Here is an 18363-nt window from a genome sequence, read left to right as displayed (position 1 = left end):
CCCAGTACCACTTGTGCAAAGCCCCTGAGAGCAGAGCAGAGCTCTGGCGTTAGCGGCTGGCCCTCTTTTATTTCATTTTACCTTTCCACGAGGTAAACACTCTTCTCTCCTAGCATTCTGGGTTTCATTTTATTTATTTTTTTCAAACTTACAAGATTGCCAAATGTTTAAATGGTCTCTATTCAGACTTACTAAGGCTATCTGTATCCTATGGCCACTGTATTCTATAAAGGAGAACACAGTGTTCAAGTTATGCTTGAACAGTAGTAGTTAGAAACGACGGGAAGAGGAAGCTTTAAAAAGTTGCGCATGGTGGTGTATAAAGCAGGTAGAGATGAGTGGATCTCTATTCCAGGCCAGCCAGCACTATGTAGTGAGACCATGTATTTAAAAAACAGGGATACAAAATTTAAACAATGTTTTGAAAAAAATTTGAGAGAAGGGGCAAGATTTTACTCAAAGCAACATTATTCTGAAGACAGGCTGTTGAGTTCAAGAGTGAGGCAGAAATACAGGGAGAAGAACTGAGGCAAAGGCAAGGAAAAGCAAGGCAAGTGGGGTGAGATTATTCTGGGTGGACCCGCTGGCTGTCTCGTGTGTTCCTGGGCATATCGGCATGTAGCATGAATGGTCTACACTCAGGAAGTGAGCTCGGCATAAGTGTGGTGTTCCACTGCCATGCCTCACTTAATAGAATCTGGGAGGCAAACAGCTATCTCACCACTGATTAATCCCGGAACAGTGGCTGTCCATTATGTGGACTGGGCCAGAGAATCACAAATACATGCCATTGCAATTCCAGAGCAGACACAGTCTCACTCTGCAGTGCTGGCTCTCCTGGCACTAGGTAGACCAGGCTGGCCTCAGAGTTGTGCTGATCCTCCAGCCTCTGCCTCTGGAGTGCTGGGATTATAGGTGTGCACCACCACACCTCATCCTCCTTGTGAACCCCATCCTCACCCCCTTACATCTCCTGCAGATCACGGGTGTCACTGATGCATCTTGACGCCATTGTCAGTGAGCTCACACCCTCCTGGGCTGTCACGGGGATTCAGCCTCGGCGGGGGCCAGTGGTTCTCATTTTATAATAACTTAGAAAAATTTACATGCAATTTTGAACCCTTAACAAACCTTGCCCAGTCTCTTGTTTGAAGAGGGTGGCCCAGCTGCCAGTCGAGCAAACTGAAATCCTGCCCTTGCCTTCTGTGTTTGGTCAGGTGGCCATTTATGACTGACTCTGCTTTGTAGGTCTGCTGGTGAGGGTTTGATTATCAGACCTGACTGAATCTTCTCCATAATCCTGTGACATAGTTAAAACTGAAAGGCTGCTCACTGTAATCGTTAAGCTACCACCCTAAACGAAGACATAAACATTTAGCAAACAGTCTCTTTGAATGACTTAGTGAAAAGCTGTGTAGGAGAGGTTCATCCGAGTGGCCATGCTCTGGGCTGGAGGGAAGGAGGAGCTAGCCTCTTCTCTGAACAGCCTTCATTTTTGGGGCTTACTTGTGCAAAGAACTGGGGCTGCGACATCTGATGTCTGTGAATTGCAGAAAGTATGAAGGACACCAAAGTGAGCCATGAAGTGTAGGAACCCCCAGTTTGCACTGTGTCGTTGGAGTGCAGGAGCCCCCAGTTCACACTGCGCGCATTGGCGTGCCAGAGTCTCCAGTTCACACATTTCAGAGGAGGAGTCATTTTACTAAGAAGCAGCTTCCCTCCAGTTTCTGACTGAGTTCATAGCTCCAGAAGCTCAGATTTTTAAGGTAAAATAACTATCAAACATGAGTATGAAGATTTTTGTATATTAGCATATACTAAGGAGCTTTTTCTTTTTAATATTTTCTTTCCATTTTTTAAATTTTTTATTTATTTTTTATTTTTATTTATTTTTTTGAGACAGGGCCTCTTTACAGCAGTGGTTTTCAACCTACCTAAAGCTGTGACCCTTTAATTCAGTTCATGTTGTGGTGACCACAACTGTAAAGTTACTTTTGATGCTACTCCACCGCTGCAATTTTGCTACTGTTGTGAATTATAAGTTTCTGTGTTTTCTGAAAGTCTAGGTGACCCCTGTGAAAGGGTTGTGTGACCCCAAGGAGGTCAAAACCCACAGGTTGAGAACCACTGCTCTACAGATCCCAGGTTGTCCTTAAACTCACAGAGATCTGCCTGCCTCTGCCTCCTGAGTGCTGGGATTAAGGGCATGTGCCATCAGTCTGGCCTAAAACTTATTTCATGTGATTTGCTTGCATATATATGTGTACCAAATGTGTGAGTTATAGACAGTTGTGAGCTGCCATGTGGATTCTGGGGATTGCACCGGGTCCTCTGGAATAGCAGGTGCTCTTAACTGCTGAGCCATCTCTCTAGCCCCTCCTGTGCTAGTTGTGACAAAACAAGGAGGGGCTTCTCTTCACACAGTCCTGTCAGTGACAGGTGCTGCTTGGCAGGAAATACTGGTCCACACGACATTTCAAGTATATTTACTCTTTATTGCATTCCTTCAATTTGCATTACACAATATAATATTTATCTTTTTTCAATATAATTTTGGACAAAAACACAAGACATTAACTTCATTGAACAAGAAACATAAATTAATCCATACACGGCTTTGTTGATAGGAGAAAGTCGGGACCACAGACAACAGGGACCATGGTGATGGACAGGGACCATAGTACTGGCCACGGGCACCACAGTTTCACAATTCACTCTTCTAAAGCCACAAAATAAGCCAGGGATGAAAACCCAAAACGAAGTACACAGACAGCAAGATTAGGAGATGATTTGCCTTCTACTGTGGGGACAGTGTCAGAGTCATACCCAGGTGCCCCTGCGGCATCAAGCCCCTGACTGGCTTCTGATCACTGTCTTTGTGTTTTAAGCAGCAGCAGCAGTGGGGAGAGGGGCATGCTCCCTAAGACTCATCACCATGAATGATGACCTAATTAAATTTCTTCTAACCCACTGATTAGACAAATCTCCCTCCAAAGGGCTGGGTGAGTTCCTCCTGTTTCGGAAGAACGGAATGCACTGGAATGGATATTCAAGGACTGCGGGGAGGACTAGGAGGTGGCTGGCTTCACTGGATAATAGTGTCTTAGTTACGTGCTTTAGACATTACAGATTGCTTGAGATACAAGGAGAGGAAATTGTAAGCCATTCGGCTGAGGAAAAGGAAGAGTATGGCCCTAATAAGCCTCTGACGTCATCCCAAGGAGCTGACCCACTTAGAGTTGGACACTAATTGGAGCTGAGAGGCTTGTAGATTATTTTAATATTTTCTCTGTTTAGGGATGTACAGCTTTCCATATGTATCTTTAATAAGGTTTTAACAGCATCTACCAAGTGGTAATGATTAGCATATCTCTTACCACAGAACAAATTAATTACACTCAGGGCATATCACAGCCACGGCAGGAATGATCGGACTTCCGATTAGGGAAGCTCTCCTGACTGCGACTTGGAAATATCTCTGAAAATGATTGAGAACAGCATCTTAGGTATTCAAAGCCTGCTTCTTCAGGCACAGATAACAACCCATTCTGTGGAAGAAACTTTTAACCAGACACACAGCTGTTGGCAAGGAGGAACACCGAGTCCCTTGGAACCTCTACCTTTGCACTTGGTCACATGGAGAAGCCTACCTGCTGGTAGGCCGAGCGTTTTCTGGGGGTGGGCATGGCGGGAGCTGTGTGCACAGGTACAGTATGCCTCCCACGTAAGCAGGGATCATCTTAGCTAGCATGGGAGGGCAAGCGGAGTCTAAAGAAGTTCGCACCTTCCAGGAAACACGAGGAGATCTCAGGAGCACGAGGGAGGTGGCCGCACTAATCATGCAGAACACGGGTGCTGAGGGTGGTGAACGGCTCACTTGTCCGCTGTCTTGAGTATGCTGAGTGACGATCCCGGGCCATCTTCACCTTGGTCACTTCCCCTGGTCACTGCTGTAAACAGTCCGTTTTCAGTCAAAGTCCAGGGGGCTACTGCAAAAGGAATCCCAAGACAGACACGAAACCATGAGCTCTGCAAATCACATTCACCCTGGAATCACTAAGAGCTCTGGTCGTCTCTACATTCCCTCCGTGCATTTGCTATTTGATGGGCACTGTCTGAAAGACAATGGCCACAGCTCCGTGCATTTTAGAAGCGGTTCCAATAAATATGTACCATCAAGTTTCCCCTGCGCTTTGGGAAGCAGGACAAGGAGAGCAGACCGACAGAACAGCCCACTTCCTTGCTTGATCCCTCAGACCTAGAACACAGGGAGACGCTGATACACGGAGACAAGGTTATGTAGGAAAGAAACCGTCAGACTCGTGCACGGCACTGCACTGGTGCTCTGGGGAAGCCCTGGGACCTTGCAGACTGGGGACCTGCAGTGGGTGCTCCCGAGCACGGCATGTACTTACGTGCCTTCTTCTCTCAAGAGGGCCAAGAATTTCCTCACGCGGTACTCAGGATCCATCTAAAATCATCAGAAGAAATAGAGAGGACATGTAGGTGGCACTTTTCACACACACACACACACACACACACACACACACACACACACACACACAAAATGCACTTCTTTCACACCAGGGCCAGGTTTGACTGCACGCTTCTAGTGGCACTCAGAAAGGTGTCACCTGCCTCCTGGCCAATGCACTGAAACACAACAGAACAGATTATGTCATTTAGAAGCCAGCAGGTCCTCCCAATATGGAGAAGCCACTGGTCATTCAAGGGCACCTCAGCCAAGTGCTCTCTCGGCTATATTGGTGTGAGGGGAATCACACCAGAAAAGCATCACCACAGACTAGCCGATGGGCTCTGGGGGGGGGGGGGGTCCAGACATGCCTGGGGGCATTCTGGTGCTCTGACTCATGGGCGTTCAAATGACATCTACTTCATACATCTTACTGAAGGAGGAAGACAGAACTTGAAGAAACCTAATTGAGGTTGATTGAGAGACCAAAATACAGTTCTGATTTCCACATACTCGGTGACCTGGCCTTTCCAGTGGCAGTGCTCCTTTTGGATGGTGGAGATGCTGCCACACCCAAGGGAGCGGAAAGTGCTGTTGGGCTCTTGGACCCCTGGTCTCTGGCTGCCAGTGAGCCACAAACCCAAGCCAAGATGGTGGACTCTGAGACAGGAGCTTGGTTCAAGTCGCTATTACTACTTAGCTCTTGTAGTTGTCATTTTCCATCCAGTTTACTCCACTGTGGCAAAGTGTGTGGTATTCTTCCCGGCCTGATGGAGGTGATGTGAAGACTATCATTACAAACATCTCTAATTCCCTAGCATGAACTTTCGTGTGAGAAACACCTCACCTTTAAAGCATGTTCGCAGAAGTCCGTTCCCAAGAGGAACTCCCCACCCTCTGAGAGCAGCTTGCAAACGCTCCGCTCCGCTGTGCGCAGCTGCGGGCAGCTGTGCAATCAAATTCCCCTCCAATCACATTGTAAAAAAGATTCTCCTCTGTCCCCAGCAAAACAGTGAACAGAAGTTTCAAATGTATCAAAGTTAAGGGGTCAGACTACAAAGAACTAGGAAAAAGTGTGACCAGCTAACAAAAGAACCATTTTTCCTCTTGGGGACTAGAATTACACATGAATCAATTGTCAAAGTTCTTTCTAAAAAATGGAACTGGCTGGAGCTCGCTGCAGTCAGTACATGCAGGTCTTCGCCCATTAACTATATTTAATATGTGTGAGGAACGACTTACTGACTTGCCTGTAGCTATGGAATTAAAAGTCAAGAGAAAGGGAGGAAAAAAGTAATCTAGATAAATGACTTTATTCCCTCAGGTGACATCCAGTCAGAGCAGATCCTCAGCACCGAGCAAGTTTTAACAAAATCGGTGCGGCGGGCAGCGTGAGCATGACTTCCACCCTGCTCACTGCGCGTCTCTCACCCGGCCCGGCTCCCGAGGCGGGTCTAAAGAGAAGTCACTCAGCTGCACGGAATCCATTTGACGTGAAGGGGTTCAAACTCCAGGCCTATGAAGTGTCAGTCGCTGGCGATTAGGCCGAGCACCCTACTCTCACTTCCCCCTCCCCACACAAGAGGTATTAAGATGATCACTGAGCTGCGGGCATCAAAGGAAGAGGAGGAAGGCGGGGTGGGGAGAAAAACTCACATAGTTTCTTCTATGCAATTATTTTAAAAGATTGTACTGAAACTGAGAAAAGAAGGGTAGAGCTGACTTTCTGACAGATTTATCTTTTCTCGGGGCAGAGCCAATACACCTGTATGTATGCCTTTACCAGGAATAAGCCCGAGCACAGCATCAGTCTGCGGCTCTAATTTACTGCTCATAATGGAAAATACATAAATCGACTTAAAAACAGTTGCTGGAAATTGGGAAAACTTTTGGTTTCTGAAAACCACAAAAATTTAACTTTAAGTTAAGTTTATCAGAGAGAATGAAAACGATTCTCTCCGTAGTTTATATTTATTGGTCCAAGAGCTTCCTTCAGCTGTAAACATGAAGCGAGAAATCCCACTGCTCACGCTGGCAAGGGCAGGGCTGCCCAGCAAGGCACGTGCTTAGAATAACTCCAGTCTCCAAACTCAAGTCTGGGGATGGATCACTCATTCATTCATCCATTCATTTGTTTGAGGGAGATTTCCTGAGTACTCTGGTATGTGCTGAGCTGGACTTGGGGCCGTGCACAGTGGGTGGCAGCCCGGGTGTGTGAACACAGAGACCTTCTTAATCTGTACACATGTGTAATGCACATGCATATGCACATGTAGAGGCACATGGAAGCAAGGAGTTCCAGAAGAAGGGAGGGAGCTGAAGTAGATACAAGGAAGCACCCACGTGGTCTCCTCTGCCTGTGAGGATGTGTGGTCTATGGGAGTCAGGACGCTTTAACCCTCCAGCAGTCTGCACAGAACTGCTAGGAAGCTGGGCAGTAGTGGTGCACACCTTTAATCCCAGCACTTGGGAGGCAGAGGCAGATGGATCTCTGAGTTTGAGGTCAGCCTGATCTACATAGAGAGCTCCAGGACACCCAGGGCTACACAGAGAAAGCCTGCCTCAAAAACCAAGCAAAAAGAAAAGAAAAAAATTTCTAGGAGAGGGCAGGGGACATGCACAGAGGCCATGTCTATCTGCACAGGGCCCTGCGTCTGTCCTCACACATCTCTCAGGTCTGTGCAGTCACTACTGACCCTGACATAGAGCCCCATGGTAGAGAGTCTGTGACCTGGACTAACTTGCTGACAACCTATTTTCTAGATTGCTCTTTGAAGTTCTTTCTGACTGTCAGGCCTAATAACTCTACATTAAAATTAAAAGTCACACTACGCTCTTCTCATGTTTCTGAAGATTAAGAATGGCACAAGTGTCCCTGAGCCTTGGGAGAGGAACGCAGGCCCTGCTGGTATGCTACCTCCACTCTTGGGATTCTACAGAGAAGAAATCAGCTTACCTGCAGGGACATCTCAATCAACATTAGTAACTTCTTGATTCCTATCCAGACCTTCTTCCCTTTGACTTGCTGAGCAATCGTGGTGCGTTCTTTATCTTTGAAGTTGCCCAAGAGCTACAAAAGCAATAAACAATAATGAAGCTCTGTCTATAGCACACACACCAACATTCGCCCTTATGTAAATAGTGGGAGGAGCTAGCTGATTGGGATGAACTGACCCTCCTAGTCACATGTGACCACACAAAGGCAAGGTCTTATTTGGTAGCCCAGACTCGTCTCAAACTCATGGTTAATTCTTCTGCCTTAGCCTCCCTGATGTTAGGATTACCTTGTCTGGAAGAAACATATCTTACGTCGTTTTTCTAGAGACCATCAGTAAACTTGGAGACATATTTTCTGGGGGGAAAACAGCTCCAATCTATGATTACCCATCCCAGCTACAAAAGGCTGCTCAGACAGGTACCCAGAAATGTTTCTTTTGCCGACTTCTGCCCCGTGGGGAGCACACAGTCACTCTCAATAATCTGTGGGAGCACACAGCCTTTCTTAGGTGGTCTGTGGGGAGCACACGGCCTCTCTTAGGTGGTCTGTGGGGAGCACACGGCCTCTCTTAGGTGGTCTGTAGGGAGCACACGGCCTCTCTTAGGTGGTCTGTGGGGAGCACACGGCCACTCTTAAGTGGTAGGACCTTTATGAAGTCTCCTTGGCTCTCCCACACCAAAAAACTTACATCATATTTTCCAACAGATCTCATCTAGTCATGTGTACACTAATATTCAGTTTTTAAATTAAAGATTTCAACAATTAAGGAAACATTTTCATGTTATAAAGTTGTGAAGTTTGGGTAGCTTTTTTTTGTAGTTTCAAAGGCTTTAATCATTGTTCTAGTTTATTAAATGCAAAGAAATGTGCTGCTAGCCATTGTGAAGAAACAGTGATGACCCCCACATCACACCCATCCACGCCCCTGTTGTGAGATCCAGAGGGATCAGATGCTGGGAAGAGACTGACTGACCCCCCCCCCACTGCACTCATTTCCCCCCTCCACCTACCCACCCCCCACTACACCCATCCACGCCCCTGTTGTGAGATCCAGAAGGATCAGATGCTGGGAAGAGAGTGACTGACCCCTGCAGTCTGTGTGCTGCCCACACCCAGGAATGAGAAGTGGATCCGCTCTCCTTTGTGTCCTCTTCTTCTAACTTCTGAAAAGCAGTGAAGGGTCCCACATTCTAGCCTGATGTGCCACTGAATGCCAGTTGCTGTGGCTGAGGACCCTTCTGCATTATCTCAGGCCTCAACTCCTTTCTGATAAACAGTTTCTAACAGTGACTGATCTTTACCTCCAAAGCTTCCAGCAGCTGCTCTCCTGTGGCAATGTTGGGCACGTGGATGGTGGTGCTGAAGGCATGAAGCATCTCCATTTCCTGAAGGACATCTTTGCGGCTAGTGGTCCCGATGATGAGAAGCTTGCGGCCCTGATTACCGAGAGAAAGATGTGTTACAGTGCAGATAGAAAGGCCAATGAGAAGACTGGAGGAAGCTTGAATGACATGAGCAGAACCCACTTATTTGTGTATGTAAGTGAGTAGGCAAAACCCACAAAATCCCAGAATTTTCCAAATAAAACTAAACAAGGCATAGATGCCACAACTCAGAAGCAGCAACAATGAAGTGGGCCCTTCCCACTGATGCCAGCAGAGGGGACCAGTAAACCGGGGAACACCAAACGAAAGCCAGAGACACTGAGTGTATGCTACAGTCCCATCCTCAGGGCAGCATGGTGCGGGCGTGACGGAAGTAGGGTTATATAGGGTCTCACTCTGGAGCTGTGGCTGGCCCCTAACTCAGAAATTTGTCGGTCTCTGCCAGCTTGGTCTACATGGTAAGTCCCAGGCTAGCCAGGGCTGCATAGGGAGATTCTGTCTCTAAAATAAAGCAATCCCCTCTGCACCCCCAAACCTCTAAAACCTTCAGCATGGGCTTTGCACATATTATACCACTAATTGTTGACAGCAAGATGGCTTTTGTCAGTTTTACTCATCGCTTTGTCCACTTTGTGCCAAGAATAACAATGCCTCACCACGAAGTCCTGTAAGAAACAAGGTGGAAGGCACGCTGTGGCTCACTGGTAGAGTACTTGCCTACATGCATAGAGACTATGTTCAAGTTCTAGAATATGTATGTGTGCACACATAAACACACACACACACACACACACACACACACACGCATGTACGCAGAAACCCTCATGACATAATTAGCTCCTTGGTTTAATATATGACTGTACAGTAGAAATTTATTTGTGATGTATACATATTGAAGGCTAATCATTATTACTGTTCAATAAATTAACTAGAAAAAACATATCAATTAAAAAAGAAAATCAAATGCTTATCAACAGACATTTGCCAAGTTCCTGAATGACTGTGGAATGACCTTGCATGGAGAGGTAGAAAGATAAAAACAACAGGAAAGCCCACAGACTACACCACATGGAAAGGAAGAATATTCTACACCCAGAAGGAACCTGGCAGAAGAGGCTGGGCTCTCTGTGGGGAGGAGTCTGCAGGCCAAGTCTTAAGCAACGGGTGAGCTGATTCAGAAGATGAGCAGGAAAGTCATGAAGTCAGAGGGAGCAGAGGTCCAACAGCAAAAATATAACAAAAGCTGGGTGCTGAGGTAATCACACCCATGAACACAGTTATATGTTTCTACTCTAACAAAAAGGCTTCTATACTAAAAAACAAAACAAAACAAAATAAAAAAAAAAACCAAAAAACTTTTAACAATAAATTCTAATGCTAACTTTGGAACACATTTCCCAAAGCTAACAGATACAAAAGCTGGAACAATCTCATTTGAATGGATACTGTTTTTAGGATTTGGTTAGTAATTGGTAGTAGGCTAGCCCTCTACTCCTGAGCTTGGTGATGCTCCTGTCTTGGCCATAACTAAGGAAAGTCAGCTGTTTTCCTCCCCTTAGGTGTCTAGCACCCTCTGCCTGGCTCCCTCATCGCTCTCCTCTCATGGACAGAAACACTGGGCTCTTTGGAGAGCGGCTCTGTAGACACTTCTGGCTCACTACAGAAAGCTGGACTTCCCAACCACCACCACCTTTCTCGAGCAACTTTTCCTACAGCCACTCAGATGTCTTCATGGTGTTGAAAGATTGGGAAGTGTGGGGTAACTTATAATGGAGACGCTAATTTATGTTTTGCCTGTCTTCTTGTTTAACAAGACTGCAAACACTGTGGAGAGGTCATGACCCAGGCAAGCTCAGGCCTTGACTTGTAAAGCATCATCTTTAAGAAAACACTGAAAAACATTACCAAATAATTAAATTGTGCTGGATCGTTTTGTGTATTAATTAGTGGTAATGTTCATCTGGAAGTGTTCTCATGGAGAAACAGCTGCAGATGGACTAATGTAAGGAACCACACCGGGTCTCCTTTGAAGGACAGGAGCCGCCAGCAGCATGCCATGGGAGTGTGGCTTTAGAAGAGGCGGGATCGATCCAAAGAGGAAATCTATCTTGCTAATGTGTGGTTACGGGTTTAAAGACCACAGTGCCCAAACACGTCCCATGGAAGGAGGAAACAAAGCAGTAGTAACCTATCTGGGGGGCAGGGAGTCGCTCCCAGCATCCTCTCCTGAGATTTGCTGCTCCTGAGGCGACACAGAAAAGGCCCAAATAAAACGACGATCTGCCTATCGGATTAGGATGAACATTGTTCCAAGGTTAAATAAGTATTAGTTAACCAAGTCTTAGCACTATAAGAAGCAACTCAGGTGAAAACATTACCATGAAAAAGGCAGGGCTCAGTCAGGTGTTGATCCTTCAAAAATCCACTTCTTTACAGGACGAAGAATGAACCAAGCGCCAAGCAACATCTAAGCCTTTTGCCACACAAAGGGCTAACCAGATAATCCACAGCCTTTCAGAGGTCTGCCATTGATTGGCCCCAATCAACTGATTTGTAACAAAAGTTCATGTGGAATAAAGCTTTTTTTTTTCTTTTCCTAAATAAAAAAATGCCACCAATATAATAACTGCAGTGAAATGGAAGGGCTGGCTCCAACCCAGCAACAAAAGTGAAGTCAGTTATGCGGGAACGAAAGGCTGCTCTTACCATTCACTGCGGCAAATGTAACACCCTTGGTAAGAAGAATTAACCCGGAACAATCGGAAACCCTGGGATGGATTAAGAAGTGAGTTTAAAAGCAAGGTTCAAATCTGCCATGTGGGATGGGCCTTAACCTCTATTTTCTAATGATTACAATCTGATGTTTTTGTAAAAAGAGTGAAAAAAAATGTCAGAACATTAGGAATTTGTAAACCCAGTAAGAAAAAGATGAAATTAACACTCACTAATTGGAACATTAGCAAGAATTTCTTCTTTTTAGGTAGGTGAATGATGAAATTTAGTTTGCATCTTCAAAGCGATTGCAACTTTAGCTGGCCAGCACACAGGGGCCACTACCAAGTCACATTCCAGAAAACATTACGTGGCAATGGCTGTGGAGACTTGGAGAAGGGTGCAGGGTCTCAGAGTGGGGCAACCTGGAGTAGCAGCATAGAGCTGCCAGGTCAGTGATGAGTGGGCACCGACAAGGCTCCCGAGGAGCAGGATAGATCTCAAATGCTACTAAACCGTATGTGGGTACTGGGAGTCCCTGAGCCACAGCACCAAGTCTCTCTGGAGAGATGTGGGCAGCCAATGAAAGGAAGACTTGGAATGCGAAAGAAAGGAAGGAGATAGAGTTGACATAAAAAAGCATCAGAAGGGTCCTAAGGAGAAAGGACTGATGGAGAGAAAGGATCCTGGCACATGCCTGCAGGATGCTTTCCTCTCGTAGGATGGGACAAAGCAGCCACATGGGTACCATGTCAGTTCTGAGTAAATCTCCTGCAAAGGGTCCTGCACCCTTTTGCCCATAGCTTACACATATTGGGGTGCTTCTGATGCCAGCCTGGGGGTAAGCGGGAAAGCAATAGAGTTCTTCTGAAGGCTGGGTAACATGTACAGTAAAAAGGGGACAAGCGCCATCAATGAGGTGTGCGACAGATGTGAGGTAGATTATCTCAGCACCAGACTCCTCCACCACAAAAATGGCATATTCCTGGGAAGGGTGTATAGAGCTTGTGTCATTTGCTATCGAGACCTTAAGAACAGTTGTGCCTGATCCCACTGATTGCTCCCTCATTGCAGTGATTAGACATCTGATCACTTCATCTCTCCTGTCCAGTCTCTGAAGTACTGGGCCCAGCTGCCTGGCATACGCATGGGCACCCACAGTCCCTTTCCCCAGACACTTCCTTTCCCTCTGCCAAGGGTTTGCTTGAGTGCCAGCTTTTCCACAGCTTTCTCAAGCCCCCTCCCACCCTGCGTCCTCTCCTACTCTGCTCTGTTGGTGCACGATCAGATCACCTTTATATACTATCCACGTGACTTCATGCCCTGTATTTGCTTATTATTGTATGTCTCACGAGTCTTTAGTAGGAAAGGTGAAGTGTGTCTGGCTTTCCTGAACTGCCCAGGGAGGCACAGGGCCTTGTGCAGTAGACAGTAAATAGATGTTGAAGGAATGGACGATGATCCAGTTCATCAGGAAACCTTCACTTCAGAGTGCCTACCGCCCTGAGCACTAAGTGCTGAACGCTATGACTACTGCATTCAGTGAAAACACTCAAGCGTAGGTGGTGCGTGGGCTTTGTTTACAATTTAAGTCACTGCCCAAGGCTGTCACAACTTTCTATTTAGCCGACCAATCCCTTTGCTACTGACTGCCTCCTGTCAACTTCTCTAGCAAAGGAAAAGAGATTTATGGGAGGCTAGGAATTCAAGTTAGTGAGATAAGGAGTATTACTGCCTCCTTCAACTCTTGGTTTGCCTAACCCAGTGAAAACCAGTCAGCAACAGGAGTGTGGCTCAGTGACACACAGCTTGCTCACAAGCGGAAAACCCTGGCTTTAAGGCCCAGCACTGTAAACAAACAAACGAACAAATACAAGAGCCGGGCAGCCGCAGCGATGGCCTCTTGGGCCTTTCCACGTCTAGCCTGCATTTCGGATCATGGCTCAGATGTCTGGCTCCTTCTCCTTCTCTTTGCACTTTTCCTCCTTCAGTTAAATGCTGAAGTTGAATACCAAAGGAAGGATGTTCCAAATAAATCATGCTGTAACTAGGCAGACAACTACACTTAAATTCTCCATTAGACTTTACCCTGGAGCAAATTCTTTGCTTAGCCCTTTGTAGCCAATCTGGTGATGTAAGCAGAGCAGAGGACAAGGGAAGGCACACACGGCTGATAGGGTAGAAACCAGAGCCTGGATTCCAGATGATTTGAAATGGGCCAAAACAGACAACTTTGTGATATTAAAGAATCTGTCAACCACTTCATGAGAAAGACCCCGGGTGGCTCTGAGTGGCATCTAAGCAGGCTCCCTTCTCCCTGTCCTCTTATTCTCTTCCTCATTGGGCAGCAGAGGAACGGGGGGGGGGGGGCGGGGGGGAGGTGACACATCTGGACTCTCAGCTCCAGAAAGGGGCTGAATCTGGAGTTCATGCCCACTGACTCCATTAACCTTCCGGGGCTCATCGTTGGCTGCTTATTTGTTTTGTGACGTTGGGAATTGAACCCAGGGCCTCAGACACAGCAGCCAGGAGTGTGAAATCCTATTTATTTATTGTTTTCTGTTGTCTTGTTTTGTTTTTTTGGGATAGGGTTTCTCTGTGTAGTTCTGGGACTTGTTTTGTAGACCAGGCTGGCCTTACACTCAAGCTCCTCCAGCCTCTGCCTCCCCAGCGTTGGGATTAACAGCATGTACACCACCACACCTGGCTCCCTATGCAATTTTAAACCCATGTCTACAATAGCTGTCCTACTAATTACAAGTTTGGGATAGACATCTGCTAGAAATGACCTCTGAACTCTTAGGAGAAAAGGTTAAATAACTTAAGAAAATAAAGTTGTACTGACCATGCCACACTATTCTTAATGCCAAAGGAATGGCTTGTGTAGACTTCTTCCCCAGGCTGTTTAGCTGGTCCAGCCCCTGATGCACCTAGCTCAGTTTTCAGCTAGATATTTGTAATTAACCCCTGTTCTGAAGGCATCACTGTTCTAACTTTATTTCCACCTCTGTGGTTTCACCCCAGGGAACCTCTCTTTTTGCACAATATGTTAGGAGTTTGGTACCAATGTGTGTCTGTATCATGTTCGTATTTCAGAACCTCCCTTCCCCCACATCCTGTCCTCATTTGCCATAGACCATGACTCAGTGTGTCCAGTAATAGCATCTCACCTGTGAAGAGGCAACTTGGTTAACAATTTCAATTACCCAGAACACAGATAAGAACTAAGAAAGAAGCAAAATTCTCTAACGTCTAGAACTGAACACAGTGAGTGTGAGTTTCAGTTAACCTTACAGCTTGTCCACTAGGACAGTGTCCCAGGCCCCTAAGACATGAGTATGAGTGGCCCATGAAAAGTTTTAATTTCTTTTACAATCAAGTGGGGGACTCTCAGGTTGAAGAGGTTTTTTAACATTATGGTAATATACAGCAATAATAAAAAAAAATAAACTCTAAATATTTGTCCATGGACAAAGCTTCCCCATCCTCAGTCACTGTGTTCTTGTTTTGCTAACACCACAGCCTGTGACTCTTACTTTAAGACACTCCTGAGCCCTGGTGGCTGCTCTGTTTAATTCTTCCAGACAGAAGCACCAAACTAGTGAGGGCCCTTCAGAGACGAGCAGATGACCTCACTCCCTGGAGTCCTGCAAGTAACAGCTGTCAGCAACGTCACCAAGGAACTAGGGGCACAAAACCTTTAACACACAGGGCACATGGTTTCTCTACACAGTCTGCATATGCCAACATGCATTGCCGAGCACACCGACATATGGATGGTGACCATTCTTATTCATTAGCACAGTATTTAGCATATTTTGCCTCAGATACCATATATATAAGTTTTCCTTTTAAAATCTTTTTTTAAAACCTGAACATATAATATTTCATAAATAAGAATACACTTGGGGGCTGGAGATGATGGCTCAGGGGTTAGAAGCATGGCTGGTCTTACAGAGGACCAGGTTCAATTCCCAACACCCACAGTTGTCTGTAACTCCAGTCCCAGGGGATCTAATGCCCTCTTCTAGACTCTGAGGACACCAGACATACATGTGATGTAGAAACACATGAAGGCAAAACACCCAATGATTCAATCAAAAATGAAGCCCCTGCTTTCTAATGAATTCCTGTTCTTGCCCCCAGTGAAACCTAAGATGGTTTACTTACCCCAAACATATCTTCAAATTTCCAAGAACCTTTGTATGAAAGGCTACTACACCCTGCTTATTTGGGTACAGGCATATCCTTGTCACTGGTGGGCATCATAGGGACACCAGCTTATGCATGAACCAGAAAAAATGGCAACAGGAACAGCAACAAGTCCTGAGAGTGAGAACTGGAAACAGCCAGGGGTCTGTGCAAACCCGGCCACACTCGCCACGGCTGTCCATACTAGCACCTGTGTGAAGAAGCGAGCCCCTCTTTACTTCTTTCTCATACTTGGGGTTGCCATAGAGACCCTAGAATAAGAACACATGTCCCATGCATGCGATACAGGGACACTGAAAACTCATTTGATGTCTTTTTGCTGTTGTTATCGTTTTGTTTCTTCGAAACAGGGTTTCTCTGTGTAGCTCTGGTTGTCCTGGAATTTGCTCTGTAGACCAGGTTGGCCTCAAACTCAGAGATCCGCCTGCCTCTGATTCCTGAGTGCTGGGATTAAAGGCATGTGCCACCACCGCCCAGCTGGCGGTAAGCATTTTCAACCTCAGATGTCTAAAGCCATGTTACAGATTGGAAAAACAACCCTTCCATCAGCTGAACCATAACAACTGCCATTTATCTTGGTCACCTTTAGCTACGTGGGTGTTCAACCATTATCCATTCAGATGGGAAGCACAGCACTGAGCAGAGCTAGGGCCCTCTCACAACCTCTCACAACAAGTACCTTACAGATAGTACAGCATTCATCTTACAAGAAAAAGCAAGGTTAGAATCACACATCGCACATACTCCAACAAGGTGGTCTCCTCTGTTTGAGGATGAGGATGCTGTTTGAGACCATGGTGGGCTACATGAGACCCTATCTCAATAAAGCAAACAAAATAAAACATTTTTTTTTGCTGGTAGGCTAAATATGAAAATAACTATATAAACATTACAGTTCTTTTCTTATTATTGAAGTAATATAGGCTTATGGCAGAAATTTTATAAAATAAAAGAAACAGCAAAGCAGGAAAAAAAATCAGCTACAGTGTTACCATCTAGGTAGAGCAGCTATACTTAAGATGGAAACAGTAGAACTTCTGTTACCATAAGACACTGCTTTTTTTGTGTTTTACAGAGAACACCATCTTTCAGAATAATGCTTGTATGAGAATTTAGGGAATGCTGAGCCCAATTTTAATTGTTTGTAAGAGCACTGGAATGCATACAGAAAGTTTGGAGGCCTGTTGATGGAAAGGCAATTACAACAGTTTGGGAATTATCTACTCCACCCCTTGTGATTTTTTTGAGACAGGTCTTGCTATGTATGTAGGCCAGGCTGTCCTTAAACTTGCAGACTCCTGCTCCTACCCCCAAGAGTGTGCCACATGCATAAAAGATCCCTTTCTCGCCTCTCATTTTCCTGCATGTGTATGTATGTTGATTTTGAGATAGGGCCTCACATTGTAACCCAGGCTTGATTAGAACTCACTATACAGCCCAGGCTAGCCTCAAATGTGTGTCAATTTCCCTACCTCTGTCCCCACATTCGGGGGTCCCCCGTACAGAGGTCATCTGTCTCGCTGCTGTCATTATGAGTGGCTCTCTCTTGTCTCTTCCCATACCACTGCTCTTTCTTGAGTTGGCCCCTCTGCACCTTGCTCTGAGCTGCCGAAGGCAGGACACTTGGCAGCTAGGGCTACAGCACATGGCTGTGCTCTTTCCTGTGACCTTTCTGGGCTGATTCCTACACAAAGACCCTGAAGCTTCACTCGTTTGATAGGGTGAATTTCTCTGCTGCCTTTATTTGTTTGTTTTTGGAGTCTGCTTTCTTTGGCAATGAACAATAAGGCAATACTTGAGCTGCGCTTTGCAGTCTATGAAGAACTGGTTCTTGATCCTGATGATCGCTCTAAGCAAGCACAAGGTTTTGCGTTTGATCCCTAGAGGCCACGGGGAGCTGTGTGTGCAGCCCACTTTCCCACTGCAACACTGAGAAGTGGTGCGGGAGAATTGTCTGTATTCTGTCAGTCATGTTTTAAATAAACGCTGATTGGCCAGGCAGGAGGTGTAGGCGGGAAAACCAGACAGGAAGTGAAAATGATGCAAGGAGAGCAGGAGAATTCTGGGGAGGAGGAAGTTAATGCCTCCCACTCCTGCCCAGATCACTGAAGCAGCAGGATGTGAGCTGCCCCACTGAAAAAGGTACTGAGCCACATGGCTAACATAGATCAGAAAAATGGGTTAATCAAGATGTGAGAGTTAGCCAGTAAGAAGCCTGACCTAAAGGGCCAATCAGCTTTATAACTTACGGAGTCCTTTGTGTGATTTTTCTCTGGGACTAAGAATCTGGGGGAGGGGCAGGCAGGACAGAAAAACCCCCAACAAACAGGCCCCCTCATGTTACAGAGAAGGAGGACACGGGCTGGTTCTTGGAGTTCACTAGGTGGCTAGCCTGGCCTACTAGGCCAGCTCCGGGATAGAGAGACAACCTGCTTCAGCAATTGAGGAAACAACCTGGAGTTGTCTTCTGGCTTCTATGTGTGCTTATACATGTGTGCACACATATATGTGCATATGTACCTGTACAATGCACACAGAGAGATCATAAGTATGGTTCTTATTTCCCAAAACTCAGACACCTT

At 46.0% G+C, this 18363-nt stretch overlaps 1 protein-coding gene across 1 annotated transcript in view; it reads right to left on the bottom strand.

Annotated features, from left to right (window-relative positions):
• Positions 1-2474: 2474 nt before the first annotated feature.
• Positions 2475-18363, bottom strand: part of Nsf (N-ethylmaleimide sensitive factor, vesicle fusing ATPase) — a 142409-nt gene continuing 126520 nt past the window's right edge. Inside the window, exons 18-21 of the mRNA XM_048445892.3 lie at positions 8774-8908; positions 7431-7544; positions 4416-4471; positions 2475-3989 (exon numbers count right to left, since the gene is read on the bottom strand). Of these exons, the coding sequence (XP_048301849.1) occupies positions 3968-3989; positions 4416-4471; positions 7431-7544; positions 8774-8908 (327 nt within the window). The 3' untranslated portion in view covers positions 2475-3967. The remainder of the gene's footprint in view (positions 3990-4415; positions 4472-7430; positions 7545-8773; positions 8909-18363) is intronic.

This window comes from Myodes glareolus, chromosome 9 (assembly GCF_982192425.1).
Source record: "Myodes glareolus chromosome 9, mMyoGla1.1, whole genome shotgun sequence".
NCBI lineage: Eukaryota > Metazoa > Chordata > Mammalia > Rodentia > Cricetidae > Myodes > Myodes glareolus.
The sequence above is the reverse complement of the archived record's forward strand: the minus strand, read 5'-3'. Positions and strand labels throughout refer to the sequence as shown.